Genomic DNA, 14,436 nt, shown 5'->3' on the forward strand with positions numbered 1-14,436 from the left:
GGGCGCGCCCGCCCGAGCCGGACACTCGAACCGGGCACGTGGGCAGCGACGCGGGGGCCCCCACGCCTGCGCCCCGACACGGGCGCGCGGCGGAGCCCAGGGCCGGCGGGCGCGCCTGCAGAAGTTGCGCGAGTGCTCGGAGCGGCGGCGGGCGGGGGGCGGCAGGTGCCTCGCCGACTTTGGGGAGACCGAGCCCCGCGCTGCGGCTCCGGCGCCCCCGCGCGCAGCCCCGCCGGCCGCCCCAGCCCGGGAACTTCCGGGCCCCGGGGCGCTCTCCAGGACGGCCCCCCGCGGAGGCGCGCGCGGCCGGCGCGGGGGTCGGGCAGGGGGTGGCCCCGCTCCCGCAGGGGCGGCGGGCGGGGTGGGGTGAGGCAGGCGTCTCCCTCCGCTCTCGCCCGCCCTCCCTTCCTCCGGTCCTGCAGCCAATTAGACGGCCCCCTCGGGCGGGAGGCGTGGGGCGCTCATAAAGCGAAGCCGAGCTGTCACCCCGCGAGCAGGCTGCGCACCGCCCAGGCCGGAGCCGGCGCCGCAGACTCGGCTTCCTCGGGGCCAAGGGAGCGCGGCGGAGCCATGGCCACGACCAACGGGACGGTGGAGAACGGGCAGCCCGACAAGAAGCCTCCTGCCCTGCCGCGCCCTATCCGCAACTTGGAGGTCAAGTTCACCAAGGTGAGGTGGACGCGGGTCCCACCCGACGGCCGCCGGGCCCCGCGCTGGGCTGGCCCACGGGGCTGTGGGGGGCGGCTAGGGGCCAAGCGGCCGAGAGGCCCCGCGCTCCTGTCCAAGGGTGCGGGAAGCTGCCCGCCCGCCCGCGCTCTCGGCTGAGTTCGCCAGGCAGGCTGGTGTCCAGAGCCTCTGCCGCCCGGCCAGGCCACCTGGATGGGAACCCGCACTCCTTGTGAGTCCGCTGCGCACCCTGAAGGGGGCTCCAGGGCCATCTCACCTCAGGGGGGCGGTGGGGGGCTCGCTGACCTCCTGGCTCTGCGCTTTAAATCTCAAACCCGGGCTCGGGAGACTGCGCAGCGCCCCAGCGGGGCCAGGCTGCTACTGGCGCGGCCCGACGTGCCCCTGCAGGACTTGCTTTGAAGGCGAGCAGAGGTGCCTGACCCGGTGACTCGTGCGCGGTAGTCTCCAGGCAGACCCCCCTGCAGGATTTTGGGTGCTGAACAGACAAGGCTTTGCGCGGCAGAAGGAGGCCTGAGAGCAAGAGTCGATCTGAGGGATCTGCCCTGGGGTCTGCAACTGGAACATGACAGAGGGAGCAGCGGGAGAAAGTTGGGCATCTTCTGCGCTTTGCTTGTGCCCAGTTTACCAGTAGGGCTAGGGAAGCTGGAAGGTGTTCGCTGATGAATGGGTGGCGGAGCCCAGAGAACACCTTCCAGCAAAGTCTCAGATCTGGTGTCCAACAGCCGCGGGGAGTGCGGACACCATAAGGCCCCTGATTTAGAAGCTTCTTGTGTTTTCCAGCCACAGGCTGGAAGGTTGGGGCGTTGGCAGGTTGGCACAGAGGCCAGGTCACTTGCCCAGGGCAGAAAGGAAAATGGTGAGGTCTGTGTTGAATGGCTGGAGCCAGGGCCTGAGCGAGTCTTGGAGGGAAACACCAGGCCTGGCTGTGCTCTTCATAAAGGTCTGGAGATGGGGCACTTCGGGGCCCAGGCCTAGAGCCCCCTTCGGCTTCGCGATCCCCAAGTGTGTCTCCTCTTGTTTTATGATGATGATGATGATGATGATGATGATGATGCATCTTATCCATAGCCTCCAACTCCAGCTGACGCAGAACTTAGAAAATTCGATGTCACTTGCAAATGTAGCAATTATGAATCTCAAAAAGCTTTAATCAAGCGGAGAAAGTTGCAGGCCACTATGTGTGGCCTTCAGCTTTTGGTCTCTTGGCACTTAATGTCGGCTTGGTCTCTGATCCATGATATTTAAATTAACTCTTTTCAGAGGGCCTTGTAATCAACAGAGACACTTGTTCCGAAAGGCTAGGATCATTTTTAATGTAGCTTCCTTAGTGGTATCAACTTCAAAAAAATTCTGGGGACAGTGAGAATAGTGCCTACATGTTGGGGAACCTAAAAGTCAGTATTCAGTTGGTGTTTTGGTTTTTTCTTTTACTTTGGTTTTATAATTTAAAAAAAAAAATGATGGACACCAGAAATTACATATAACACTGACCTTTTGCTTTTCCGATCACAGTAGTGCAGCCACCTCTGGGAAGTTTACGTCTTTCTCTGCAATCCTTTAGAGCCCTTTGCAAATGCAAACATAGCCCCTAGAGAGGAGGAATTTTTGCAGAGTCAGAGAGTGACCAGTGTCTGTTGTTTTGGTGGGAGCTGCCTCTTTCCAGTGGACAAAACTGGGTGTGTGGTTAAGGCTAAAGCGGGGAGATAGATGCAGGGGGCTGGCGAGCCAGCATCCTTAGGGGCTCCCAGGACGTGCTGATTGCAAAGGCCAGGCCTTACCTTCCTTATCTGTCGTACTCTGGGTCTTGGCCTGCCTCATCCTTGCTCTTGGCCCACCTCTGCAGAGATCGCCCATGTTAGTCTCAGGGTCTGGGCAGCCTGAGTGGTCGTGGTAGAGGGTGGGCATCCAGCACTCAGGCAAGCGATGCTCCAGGAGCCTCTGCTTGGAGAGGCAGCAGACCCAGCCCAGGAAGGGAGCAGAAACAGAACTGCAGGCCCAAGAAAGGCCATCGGGAAGGGTGGCGTGTGCTAGCTGTGAGCCGGTAAGTCTGTTATTTTGCAAAACTGACTCCTGGTGCTTCTTGCTAATGGAGGGCACTCCCTTCAGAGATGGTGCATCTGACCTGGCCTTGCAGTGCCATTTCCCAGAGTAAATCCGGTTTCTGGAAGGATGTCTTTATCGAAGCCCCTTCCTTTGTTCTCAAATTTTCACACAGGGCTCTGCTGAGTGATTCTGTAAGGGAGGGATCCCCAACACCTCCAAACAATTGTCAGAAGATGGCCGCCCCTTTCACTTTAGGGGCCCTGTCTCTCCTTACAAAATTTCCTCCAGTAGCAGAGATTCTCCTAAAGCTTTTCTGATTCATTAAAACACAAGTTTTTATGATCTCTTTTCTGAAAAGTAAAATTCCCTCAAGTCTCCTTTTCTAGAAGTACACTCCTGAGTTTAGCAGAGGTCTGGAGGACGTTTCTGTAAATGGGTCAGCAGAGGTTGCTCCGGTGAACGCCATCTTTGCCTCTGCCCGGCCCGGTCGTCTGCTCTCCTCAGAGAAGCTGCGGTTTTCCAGTTCAGTCTGGATTCCTTGCCTTGCCATGGCTTAAGTAAAACGTGAATTCCGCCTGGAGCTCGATGTAACTTCATTTTATACCACGCTAAGGTTTGTTTCCTACCAACTCACAAGTCAAGGAAACAATTTCTTTTCTAGACCTATTACCCTGATTTGAGGTTCAAATCAATACAGCCAGCATAGTTGGGAGGCCACACTCGCTGACCCCTTCCTTATTTGTGTTTCTGTTTTGTTTTAGTGGGGAGAAAATCAACAGTAGAAACCACTTACAAGATTACTTACTAGTATAATATAAGGAAAAGAATTTTGCTAAATTAAAAATATTGCGATGGGAAAATACAGAGTTAGCAGTCTGAATTTTTTTTTTAAGTTGCTGGTTAGAAAGGGCGTTGGATCAATGTCATAAAGGACCTCGTAATTTTTTTTAGAAGAACATACTTGGAGATGAAGTATAACAGACATCTGATCGTTGTAATCTGTTTCTATCCCTCTTATTTATATTCTCTTCTACCACCTTCTCATTTTCCCTCCCCCTTGGAATTGATACCAGGAAGGACCTAGAATCAGCAGTTTTCACTGACAGTCTCTATTATCTAACCCACGAAATTTCATCTTCCGACAAATGGGCCTCCCTTCCTGGCTGCACTTTCCTCCCCAGGCTAACTTAACTCTTCTCCACTTATTAATTTCTCACTATTACCGAGTGATTACTTGCTGGATGGCAAAAGTGAACTCTTGGATTTGGTTTCAGCTGGAAGAATAAACCTGTAATTGTAGCCTGGCCTTTTCCGTGTGCTTCCCTGGGGGCCTGGCCTCACGTTGAAGGCTCTGAGCTTCTAGAAGCTGGATGGGCACATCCCACTGGCAAGGGATGCTCTCAGCTCTGGACTCCATGAAGATGGGGGGCAGGCTTTTGCCCACCCGCCCCATCACAACTGTCCTTCTGTGCTTCTCCCCAGCCCCTAGACACAACTATCCCTGCTTTCCAGGGAGAGTTATCAAAGATGTCTCTGCCAGCACTTTCCTTCTTGATGCGTTTTGGGGGTTTTGCAGGAGAGGCCAGGACAGAAAGTAACCAGGCTGCACACTTAGCTCCAAAGGGATAAATTTCACAATAATTGATGAACTTTTGTGGTGACACAGCTTTTATTGTAAAATGACTCAAAGAGAAGCAGAAAATGGGTCTGCAGATCTAGAAATGCACTCGAATGAACTAGTACTGTACTTAGAAACTACTGACAGCATTTTATTTGGTAGAAATTCTTCTAGAATGTCTTGCGGGTATCTGAAACTGGATCTTGCTGACACCGGGATGGACTGTGATGGTGAGGCTGTCCCGGCTGGTACAGCCAAGGTTGTCAGTCCTCTTGCTGGGAATGTGATTTGTATGTTATCTGTCACTCCTGTTCTAGTTCTTTTCCAAAAGCCCTTGCTTTCAATGTGGAGCATTTTTTTTTCCACCAACTATTTTTTTAAAGAGTTGTTTATTTATGCATACAAGAGCTGGGGTACAGGCCAGAGGTGTGGGGGGTGAGAGGATTCACCAGACACAGAGTGGGGAACAGAACAGGCAGCTTGATCAACACTGCTGAGGGGAGCAGCGGGTGAGACAGGAGAGGTCTGCCGTGCCATGTGGGTTGCTCCCTGGCCGGCCAGGGATCAAACTCATGCAGCAGAGGCTGTGGACAACTTCATAGTTGTATCTTAACCCCTTGCACCACCAGGGAGGCCCCCGTAATGTGGTGCATTTTAAGGCAGCTAAACTTTAAGTAAACCCAGAGTAAACAGTACACATATTTCTAGCATCCTCATGACGTTCTTTTATTTTTAACCTCCTTATTCTTGACTGCATTCTGGATACTTGTGGCTCCCACGAGTGATTTTTGTGGGTTAGTTTTTGGTTTTGGATATTCAGATATGTGTTACATCTGTTAATAGAACCAGAACATTCCTTAACCATGATATTTATCTTCATATTCCAACACTGGCTTTTATTAAGCCTGACATGACATGAGCCTTACCTTTCATGGGGGTGGGAAGCGGTGAGGTGCATCAGTGAAGACTAAAGGGCTAGTGTGTAACCATGTAGAGGGAGTCCCTGGGCCAGTAGGGGTGCAGCGGAATGGAAGAAGAAGGAAGGCGGTGCATGCTGCTGATAGCCCCTGCCAGGGCAAGCCAGTTTCTTGTATAAACCCATTTAATCGTCCCCCTAACTCACTAGGATATAGGATTTGACTTACACCTTTTATTTAACTTTCCAACGCATCTATCCCTTTGTCAATTTATGTATATCACTTTTTAAAAAAAAATAAAAAGAGCGTTTTAGAGAAAATTCTAAATAACTTGAGTTTTTTTCTGACAAAAACCAATTCTCTGAAAAAGCATTAATAGTCAAGAGACCTGGGTTCTAATTCTGAGCTCCCAGTTGGACAAATGACTCTGTGCCCCTTCCATCTATAAATCTGCTGGCGGTGGAGAGGACAAGACATTACCTAAGGTCCTCAGCATGTTGGAATTATGATTTTGATTTAAACCTAATGCATTACAACTTCCTCTCCTGGTCAGATATTCATCAACAATGAATGGCACGAATCCAAGAGTGGAAAAAAGTTTGCCACATACAACCCATCGACTCTGGAGAAAATATGTGAAGTGGAAGAAGGAGATAAGGTGGGTGCTCTTTTTTTTTCCCCCCCTTAAGTAATTCAATTACAGATAACTAAAGGATAAGGAAGTGGCTTGGCTAGCTTTAAGACAAACCTGGCCCACACTAGGGGCAGGACCCGGCCCGGCTCCTTCTCAGGCACATGGCCCAGAATGGGATCAATTAGAGATGATGGGCTGCAGCCAGCCACTCTCCTCTGATCCGTGTCTCTTCGTCTCTGAGGATGACCTCAGCTATCCCCATCACGTGCCTAAAGGAAAGGTTTTTATCAATTATTTGAGCCTTTCCTTCCAGAAAGCGTTTCCGGCTGGTATGTTTCACCAAATGCAATATTCTGGCAGGAGACATGTTAAAAAAAATAGATTTGAAGGAAAAAAGACTCGCTAGCCAAGTCATGCAGGAGTAATAATATCGCACAATCGCCAGAATTCTTTCTCCCAGAAACTTAAATCATCATGTAAAGCTGTGGTCTTTGTAACCCTATTTGGATAAGCTATATTATGTATCTCTAACTGTATAACTATAGTAATTCCTCAATGGTGTCGATAGGTAGTTGGAAACTGCAATGTTAAGTGAAATGACATATAACAAAAGCAGGTCCTCAAATAATTTCATTTCATGGGGCATTGTTTCATTGCACACTGATGAGAAAAAGTAATCTTGGCCGATGTTAAATATATATACACTCATACGTATATGCATACATATATACAGATGTACGTGTACGTATGTGATTTCTAGGCACAGTCATATTTATATGTCTGCATATGTATATAAGTATATGTGGAAATATAGACACATAAATATAGATGTGCTAAGTGATTTTTGGATATGGCCTTGGTACATTTCAAGGTCATAAAGTATCATTTGCATGTATGTGCCACTGGGGGAATTGTTGAAGGTCTAGCTCTTTCCTAAGGAGGGCAGGGACCGCTAGAGAACTCACTGGATGTTCTTAGTAAGTGTACAGGTAATGTTGGCTGGCAGTGAGGTGAATGACAAAAGTGACTCCACCAGCAATGGGTATGTGGTGAGTGTGCCACACAGTGGTTCCATCTGAAAGGCCCTCCTGTGTGCGGTGACCTGTGCTAGTCTCTGTTACAGTCAGGAGCATGTAGGAACTCATGTGAGGATGTTGGGTGCCTGATGGTGAGGATTCCCAGTGGGTGATGCCAAGATGCACACGCAGGTGTTGGGGAGGAGGTTAAGCTCCTGCCTGAGGCATAGGGAGAATGAGCACTCAGAGACACAGGCTGCCCTGTGTCCTGCAGCCGGCCTCCACCCCAGAGATTAGGACAAGGAATTCAGCCCCAACACAGGCACAACTCAGAGATATTTCGGGTTTGGTTCTAGATCACAATAAAGTGAATATGGCAACATAGACATATTTCTTGGCTTCCTAGTACATATAAAAGTTATGCTTCCATTAGTCTGTAGTCTGTTAAGTGTGCAATAGCATTAGGTCTAAGAAAACAATGTACAGGCCTTAATTAAATGTGACACAGAGACATGACCTGCATGCATGCTGTTGGAAAAAGACACTGATGGACTTCCCTGACCCCGGGTGGCCACAAATTTTTAATTTGTGAAAAATGCAATAACTGCAAATGCCACCAAGCAGCCAAATAAAGTGAAGTGTGCTGGACCTCCCTGGCCCACACTTCCACTCACTTCTATGCAGACAGACAGTCGTGGTGGAGGGCTGGCTGACTAGCATCCCGTGCCTTCACTGTCCTCTGCACCTCCCTAGAGAGAGAGGCTCAGAGGGGCCAGGGAAGTGAGCTGATGCCCACAGCAAGCAGAGCCTGCAACCCCTGATTTCCTGAAGACAAGAACAGGAGATATTAACCAGCTCTCATGCTTTCATTTTCAAAAGGCTCTATTGTAATTTTTCTATCCGTGCACAGAAGATCCAGTTCCTTGTCTAAAAACTGGTGGGACAGCTCTGCCGGAGAAGGAAGAGCTGGGGCGGAAGGAGCAAAAAGGCTGGTGCCTCCCCTCTGCCAGCTCTTCACTGGGCTTGCTTCTGAGATCCATAGCACTGGCCCTGTTCCCACTGTCGGATGGCAGCCCCAAGCAGGGCTGAAGTGCCATGTGAGCATTTCCCACACCTGGTGGGGTCAGGGTGGAGTATGTGCAGAGCTGGCAGACGGAAATCTTTTCCTACTTGGGTCAACCTGAAAAATACACAATTAGGGACAGTCATTTTAGAAGCTATTTTAAAATGTTTTTATAATCAGAATGAAAGTTCACGCTTGGCCATTGTAGAAATCTTGAAAAAGTCTCAAGATGTAAAGAATCAAGAAATCACTAGAAAATCCCCAGCCATTCAAGCGATTTTTTTTAATATTTATTTATTTATACATACAAGAACTGGGGTATAGGCCAGAGGTGTGGGGGTAAGAGGGTTCACCAGAGACAGAGTGGGGAACAGAACAGGCGGACTGACTGAAATACACTGCTGAGGGGAGCAGCGGGCGTGTCAGGAGAGGTCTGCTGCGCCATATGGGTCAGCTCCCTGGCCGGGGATGGAACTCGTGCTGCAGAGGCTGCGGATGGCTTCATAGTGCTGTGCTTAACCTCTTGAGCCACTAGGAAGCGATTTAAAACAGTTAAGCTGTCCAGAACTACAGTAACATCAAAAGGTGACTCTCTCTCTCCCGTTCTCTCTCTCTCTCAGCCTGATGTGGACAAGGCCGTGGAAGCAGCACAGGCCGCCTTCCAGAGGGGCTCGCCATGGCGCCGGCTGGATGCCCTGAGCCGCGGCCGGCTGCTGCACCAGCTAGCTGACCTCGTGGAGAGGGACCGCGCTATCCTGGCCGTGAGTACATCTCCGAAGAGTCAGCTCACCCAAGGGTCCTGACCCCCAAGGGGTCCGTGAAAAAAGATGCAGGGTGCCGGCTTGTGTGGCCGTGGGTCTGTTTGGTCCTCTGAGGTTTAGCTCTCCGCAGAGCAGTCAGCAGTGTCTGTGTCCCTGAACTTCAAGCTTTTCATTTTCAAGTGAGACTTTTGTCCCCAGCAGCTCAGCTTCTTAACCAAAAGAAGCCTGGAGGGAGTTTATCCTCATCTGCGGTTCCCAGATTAGAGACAGTCACAGATCACTGGGCCAGGTTGGGACAGATCCTGGTCCTACCTGGATGTTTAGGAACTTGACTTTTGTTTAATATGAACTCCCTTTTTTTTTTAAAAAGATTTATTTATTTATTTATACAAGAACCGGGGTACAGACCAGATGCACGGGAGGGTGAGAGGATTCACCAGAGACAGAGTGGGGAACAGAACAGGCAGACTGACGAAATACACTGCTGAGGGGAGCAGCGGGCGTGACAGGAGAGGTCTTCAGCGCCATGTGGGACCCTCGCCAGCCGGCCGGGATGGAACTGGCGCTGCAGAGGCTGTGGGCAGCTTCACAGTGCGGCGCTCAACCACCTGTGCCACCAGGGGAGACCCTGAACTCCCTTTAAAGCTGACATTTAACCTCATCCCAAGTGACGATAGCCATGAAAGCCACATTTAAGATGCCAGTGGCATTGTTTTCTGATACATAATAAAGCAAATGGCACCACTTAATAGAAAAATAGCATTCCTGTATGACCTAAAAATCTGCTCTGTATCACCCCTGAGTGGGGCAGTGGTGAGCTTGTGTGGAGTGATGGTAAAGGCAGGGTCACCTCGTTCTAGAAAACCTCAGTGTGTCAAAGACCTTGGTTCACACCCCAGCTCTTCCTCTTATTAGCCGTGTGACTTTGGGCACATGCTTGACCTCTCTGAACATGTATTTCTTTATAGAAAATGTCACTAGTGAAGGTATCTAAGTATGATTTAAAATCCTTAGCAGACTCCCTGTGCAGTAAGATAACCATTATTAGTAAAAGCAATTGTCGCAGTAACACTACCTAAAGATCCAGGTTGAACCCCAGCTATATGCCCTCCTGGCTAGGTTCCTCTGCTCTAAAGTGGGAACATTAATTCAGCCTCTCCAAGAGTTTGGGCCACTCCCAGGAATTGGAGCTGTGAAGACATTTGCAAAGGCAGCATTTGCAGAAACTTCAGCTCTTCCTTTGGCCTTGCAATGGGTGCTCAAAGGAAATCTCAGGACCTTGAGATCCTGAGTGCCTTGAATCCTTTGTAGTCTGTGCTGGCCACCTTTGGAGGACACAGACTCTAGAACTTGCTCTAAACCTTGAGGCCCAGTATGTAAGAGAAGAAATCTCCTTTCTGGCTCCTGACTTGGAAAAATGTTTTTTTTCCTTTCTTGAGATGATGATCTCAGGAAGGAGCCATGGAGTGGTCACCCTCTTCAGGACACTGTCATCCAGGACTCTGAAATTGCTTTTGTCCCTGAACTTGTGTGTGGGGTGGGGGCGGGGGCAGGAAGCTACATGGGTGAGAGTGTTATAGGACAGGGAGAGGGGCAGCCCAAACCCTGCAAACCTGCCTGTTCTAAATGGGTTCTGCCATCCGCCGCATCAACACAAAACATATGAGACTTTAATGGGAAGGAGCTTTAATAAAACTAGGAAACAATACAGGTAAGGCAAAGAGTCTATTTTCTAAATGAAGCACCCAAAGTTACCCATCCCCTCGTGGGTAAAACTCCATCCATATGGGAATGGCCCAGAGCAAGGCCCCACAGCCTGCCACAAGTCTAAAGCATCTTCCAGTGGGTACCCACAGAAAAGGGCCAGAAACAACCAGACAAGTCCGGAAGGAAAAGAGCAAAATCAACATCAAGATAAAAGCTGCCATGGTCACCTCCCCACGGGTCTCACCCACATCTGTGTCACCCAGTCCACGACCAAAAGACAAGCGCAGTTTCTTCACGTGTCTCTAGGCTCCATGTGCCTCCTCCAGGTCTCCTTCTGGCTCCATCCTGCTTCCTTCCTCAGTCTTTTCTGCAGCTTCTCCTCTTCCTGCTCAGCTCCACCCTCCCTTGGGTGGGGCAGGGAACCTCCCCCTTTCCTGGGGACCACCCTGTTACAAGAGGGGTTTGCCCTTGGGCACAGATCCCTGAGGCTACATCTTCAAGGGAACCTGAGCTCTGCCTTCCCTGCTCCCCAGTCATCCATTCTGGCCTGCTTGTCCCAGTCCTGATGAGGGTGGCTCCCTCCTAGGGTCAGTGTTTTTATCCCTGGAGCCTCTGGATTCTTCCTGCAACGAAAGTCGGCCTTGACTCTCAAGCTGCCAAACTGGCTTTTTCAAAAACATTTCTGTTTTCACCCAGTATGAGCTCATCGGTCTGCAATGTCCATGTGGACTCATAGCAGCGAGAGAGGATGTGCCCTGGGCAGCCCTCCCCACCCTGTCCTCAATGTCGTATCATCTTAGGGAACAGCAGCGGTTGCAAGGCCACACAGCCTTCACCCCCCACTGGCCTGGCAGGACTGAGCTCTGATAACAGACAGGGCAAGTGGGCTCAGCTATGGGGACCTTGCTGTCCTGTCCATAGCAAAGGAGATGCAGCTCTTTGGCACATCATGAAAGGGACGAGAGAGTTGTTGGCAAATATGGTTCTTAAAAGCCAGGCTACATCGTAGGAAAACACCCGTAGGAAAACACAAGGTATTCAGCACCTTGATTTGGTTTATCTGCATTTTCCTGGTGCTAAAGGCCCCTTTCCCCTTTACCTTCTCTTGCCAGCTTGGTGGTTTTGACCGACTGGGAATTTATTTCAGTGTTTGGAAACAGATGTGCAGTGATCCAGCAGCCCCTGCCTTCTCCCCTTTTCTAAGACCCTCCAAGGCCAGAGGTGGCTCTTCAAGAGCTCGTTTTGGGAGTCCCCAAAGAAGGACCATCTTCTGTTTTCAGTTTGATCCCCACTTCTGCACCAGTTAGTTTAGTCACTAGGAGCCCAGGGTCCCAGCCCTGGTTCTTCATTCTTTAGTATCTGCAAGACTAAGATGTGCTGATTTTTCAGAAGTGTAGTTTTCTCTTAAAATATTAAAGGAAACAAATCCAGTGTACTGGGTATCACACTAATTGTTTAAAAGTTCCAATCAGAGCAAGTGCCGGATTTCTCAAGCTCAGCTCTATGTACTCATTTGTGAATGTATATATATATATTTAAAAAGAATTTCCTGCCTAAATCTGTTGTGACCTGGTTTGGCTTGGACAGCTTCCAGAAGACCAACTTGGCAAATTCATATTGTCACTCCAGGAAGTAAACCTGCCTAAGTTGATGATAAAATTACTGCCAGGGTTTATTGAATGCCCCCCAGGCTTGCTGTACGCGCTTGGTCTATCGTATTCATTATCCCATTTCAGAGATGACAGCACTGAAGGCCAGAAAAGGTTCCCCAGCCAGGACGGAGACCAGCACTCCCCACACTGCTACACCTCAGGGCAGTGTAAGGGTCTTTCTGTCCCTTACTCCATCCCAGAAAAAGGCAAAGGAGAAGCTTCTGACTGCACCAGCAGATAAGCACATAGTGTCTCAAGTCACCACCCTCCCCGCAAACCCTTTGGTATTATTTGCAAAGAATGGAGGTTTTGTTTTTTTTTTTTTGCAAAGAATGCAAAAAAAAATGCATTCTTTGCAAGGAATGTATCTGCATCTGCGGGGAACAGGATACATCCCAACTCACAACAGTCCCGTCAACTTCAGCATCACCCTGCCTCCTCTGTGTCCCCCATCGAGGATTGCCAAGCACCTGTCAGGTCCCCAGAAGGAAGATGATCACAGTCTTCAACATCATTACTGTCAGCATCTTGACAGACCAGCACTCGAGTCAGACAGGCGTTTGTACGTGAACTGTAGCCCTCATGGCAGCCCCATAAAGCAGGGCCAATTCTTATCATTATAGAGATGAGTAAACTAAGGCAGGGAAAGATTAAGGGACTTGCCCGTGTAGGGAAGTAGCTGCCTCTTGCTTAGAGAAAGTCTGGTTCACCCCTGGAACAGTCAGGTAGAGCCACCCTGAGCATCTGTGTGGGGGTCCTGCAATCTTTCCAGACTCACGTGCCCGGCGTTAGCAGCCTGAAGCGCCATCATGGTGTGGACTGGGAATGTGTGCTCCAGATTCAGCGCCAGTCACGCTGCCAACGCCCAGGGTGACCTTGGACACGCTGCCAGGCTCTGTTAGACTTGGCGTCTGCGCCTCTGGTAGGAACAGAGCCGCGGGAGGGTGCGGGCCAAGGGGTGCTCTGCCTGTGTAAGTCAGCCTCTCACTCCACCGCTCAGAACAGGAATCCAGCCCTGGGCTATGTGTCAGGGTGGCCACTTCCTGCAGAGACGGAGAATGGGCGGGTTCGGCGCTGGGCTCAACTGGGGCTGCTTGTCTGCGGGACAAAGGGGTTTTCTTAAACCCAGGCTGGAAATAGAAAAGAATCTCTGCCATTGAGGAGCCGCACTGGCCCTGGGTGATCACCTCCCCAACACCCAGGGCGAGTCTGCTCCCTTCCCACCGAGCATCCGGCTCCCGCGCCGTGGGGACCGTTGCATCTTTGTACAAGGGGGCTTCTGGGCTCCGTCACTCTTTCCACGGCCCTGCTGGTCCGCCCAGCCAAGAAGGAAGAGTCTGCAGCTTCCCTTTCTCGTTTGGGAATGGCAGCCAGTCCTCTCTCCATGTCACCGTGGCTGTTACTATGACCTGGGGACATCAGTCACTTTCTGACCCACCCACATGCCAGGTCCCATCACTGAGGCCGATGTGCTTGGACGGCAGGCCACAAAAAGCAAACATGTCTCCCTTCCAGAAAGGCTTCTTATCGACTTTGCCTCTGAGGTCCTTCCTGGGGACCAGGCCGGTACCCCAGTCCAGCCCCCAACTAGAAATAAAAGCAGCCCCAACAGTCCCACAGGTGTTTTGTCCAGTGTAGTGTGTTGCTTTCTCAAGAGATGCCTATGAGCGGGAAAGCCGGAGAGCAATGTTGGAGGGTGCTGGCCCGTCCCCCTGCCCGCTCTGTCCTTAGCAACCCGACAGGTAAAAGGGAAATTGCACCTGACACCCATGTTTTGTTCATGCAGACCCTAGAGACGATGGACACGGGGAAGCCCTTCCTTCACGCCTTTTTCATCGACCTGGAGGGCTGCATTGGGACCCTGAGATACTTTGCAGGGTGGGCAGACAAGGTGCAGGGCCGGACCATCCCCACAGGTAAGCCAGCCAGGAGACCCACAGGAGACCAACAGCCCATGGAATTTGGTATTTGGAGGTTTTCTTGCCTTTTTTTAAAAAAGATTTATTTATTTATATGAGAACTGGGGTACAGGCCAGATGTGTGGGCGGGTGAGAGGATTCACCAGAGACAGAGCAGGGAACAGAACAGGCAGACTGCTCAGTCTCCTCCAGGATGGTCTCGGTCTCTCATTCCTCCAGGTGACACCCCCAAGCAGCCTTCCTGTACCCCAAAAGGAAGTGGCCCTGAGCCCATCCTTCTAAGGAATTTGATCTTTTAAATTATATTTAAAATCTCTTCTTTGTATAACAAACGAGACTAGGAGCTAACACCCTGTGGGCTTCTGAGTTTGTTGACTTTCACTCGGGCACACCTCAGAGACAGGCCCGTTCCATTCCAG

General features: G+C 50.5%; 1 protein-coding gene across 1 annotated transcript in view; it reads left to right on the top strand.

The window, feature by feature from the left end:
- Positions 1-492: 492 nt before the first annotated feature.
- Positions 493-14,436, top strand: part of ALDH1A3 (aldehyde dehydrogenase 1 family member A3) — a 38,050-nt gene continuing 24,106 nt past the window's right edge. Inside the window, exons 1-4 of the mRNA XM_037510079.2 lie at positions 493-669; positions 5,819-5,923; positions 8,599-8,739; positions 13,885-14,014. Of these exons, the coding sequence (XP_037365976.1) occupies positions 571-669; positions 5,819-5,923; positions 8,599-8,739; positions 13,885-14,014 (475 nt within the window). The 5' untranslated portion in view covers positions 493-570. The remainder of the gene's footprint in view (positions 670-5,818; positions 5,924-8,598; positions 8,740-13,884; positions 14,015-14,436) is intronic.

The sequence above is a fragment of the Talpa occidentalis genome, unplaced genomic scaffold (assembly GCF_014898055.3).
Source record: "Talpa occidentalis isolate TD23 unplaced genomic scaffold, MPIMG_talOcc4v2.1 talOcc4.14, whole genome shotgun sequence".
In the NCBI taxonomy this organism is placed as follows: domain Eukaryota; kingdom Metazoa; phylum Chordata; class Mammalia; order Eulipotyphla; family Talpidae; genus Talpa; species Talpa occidentalis.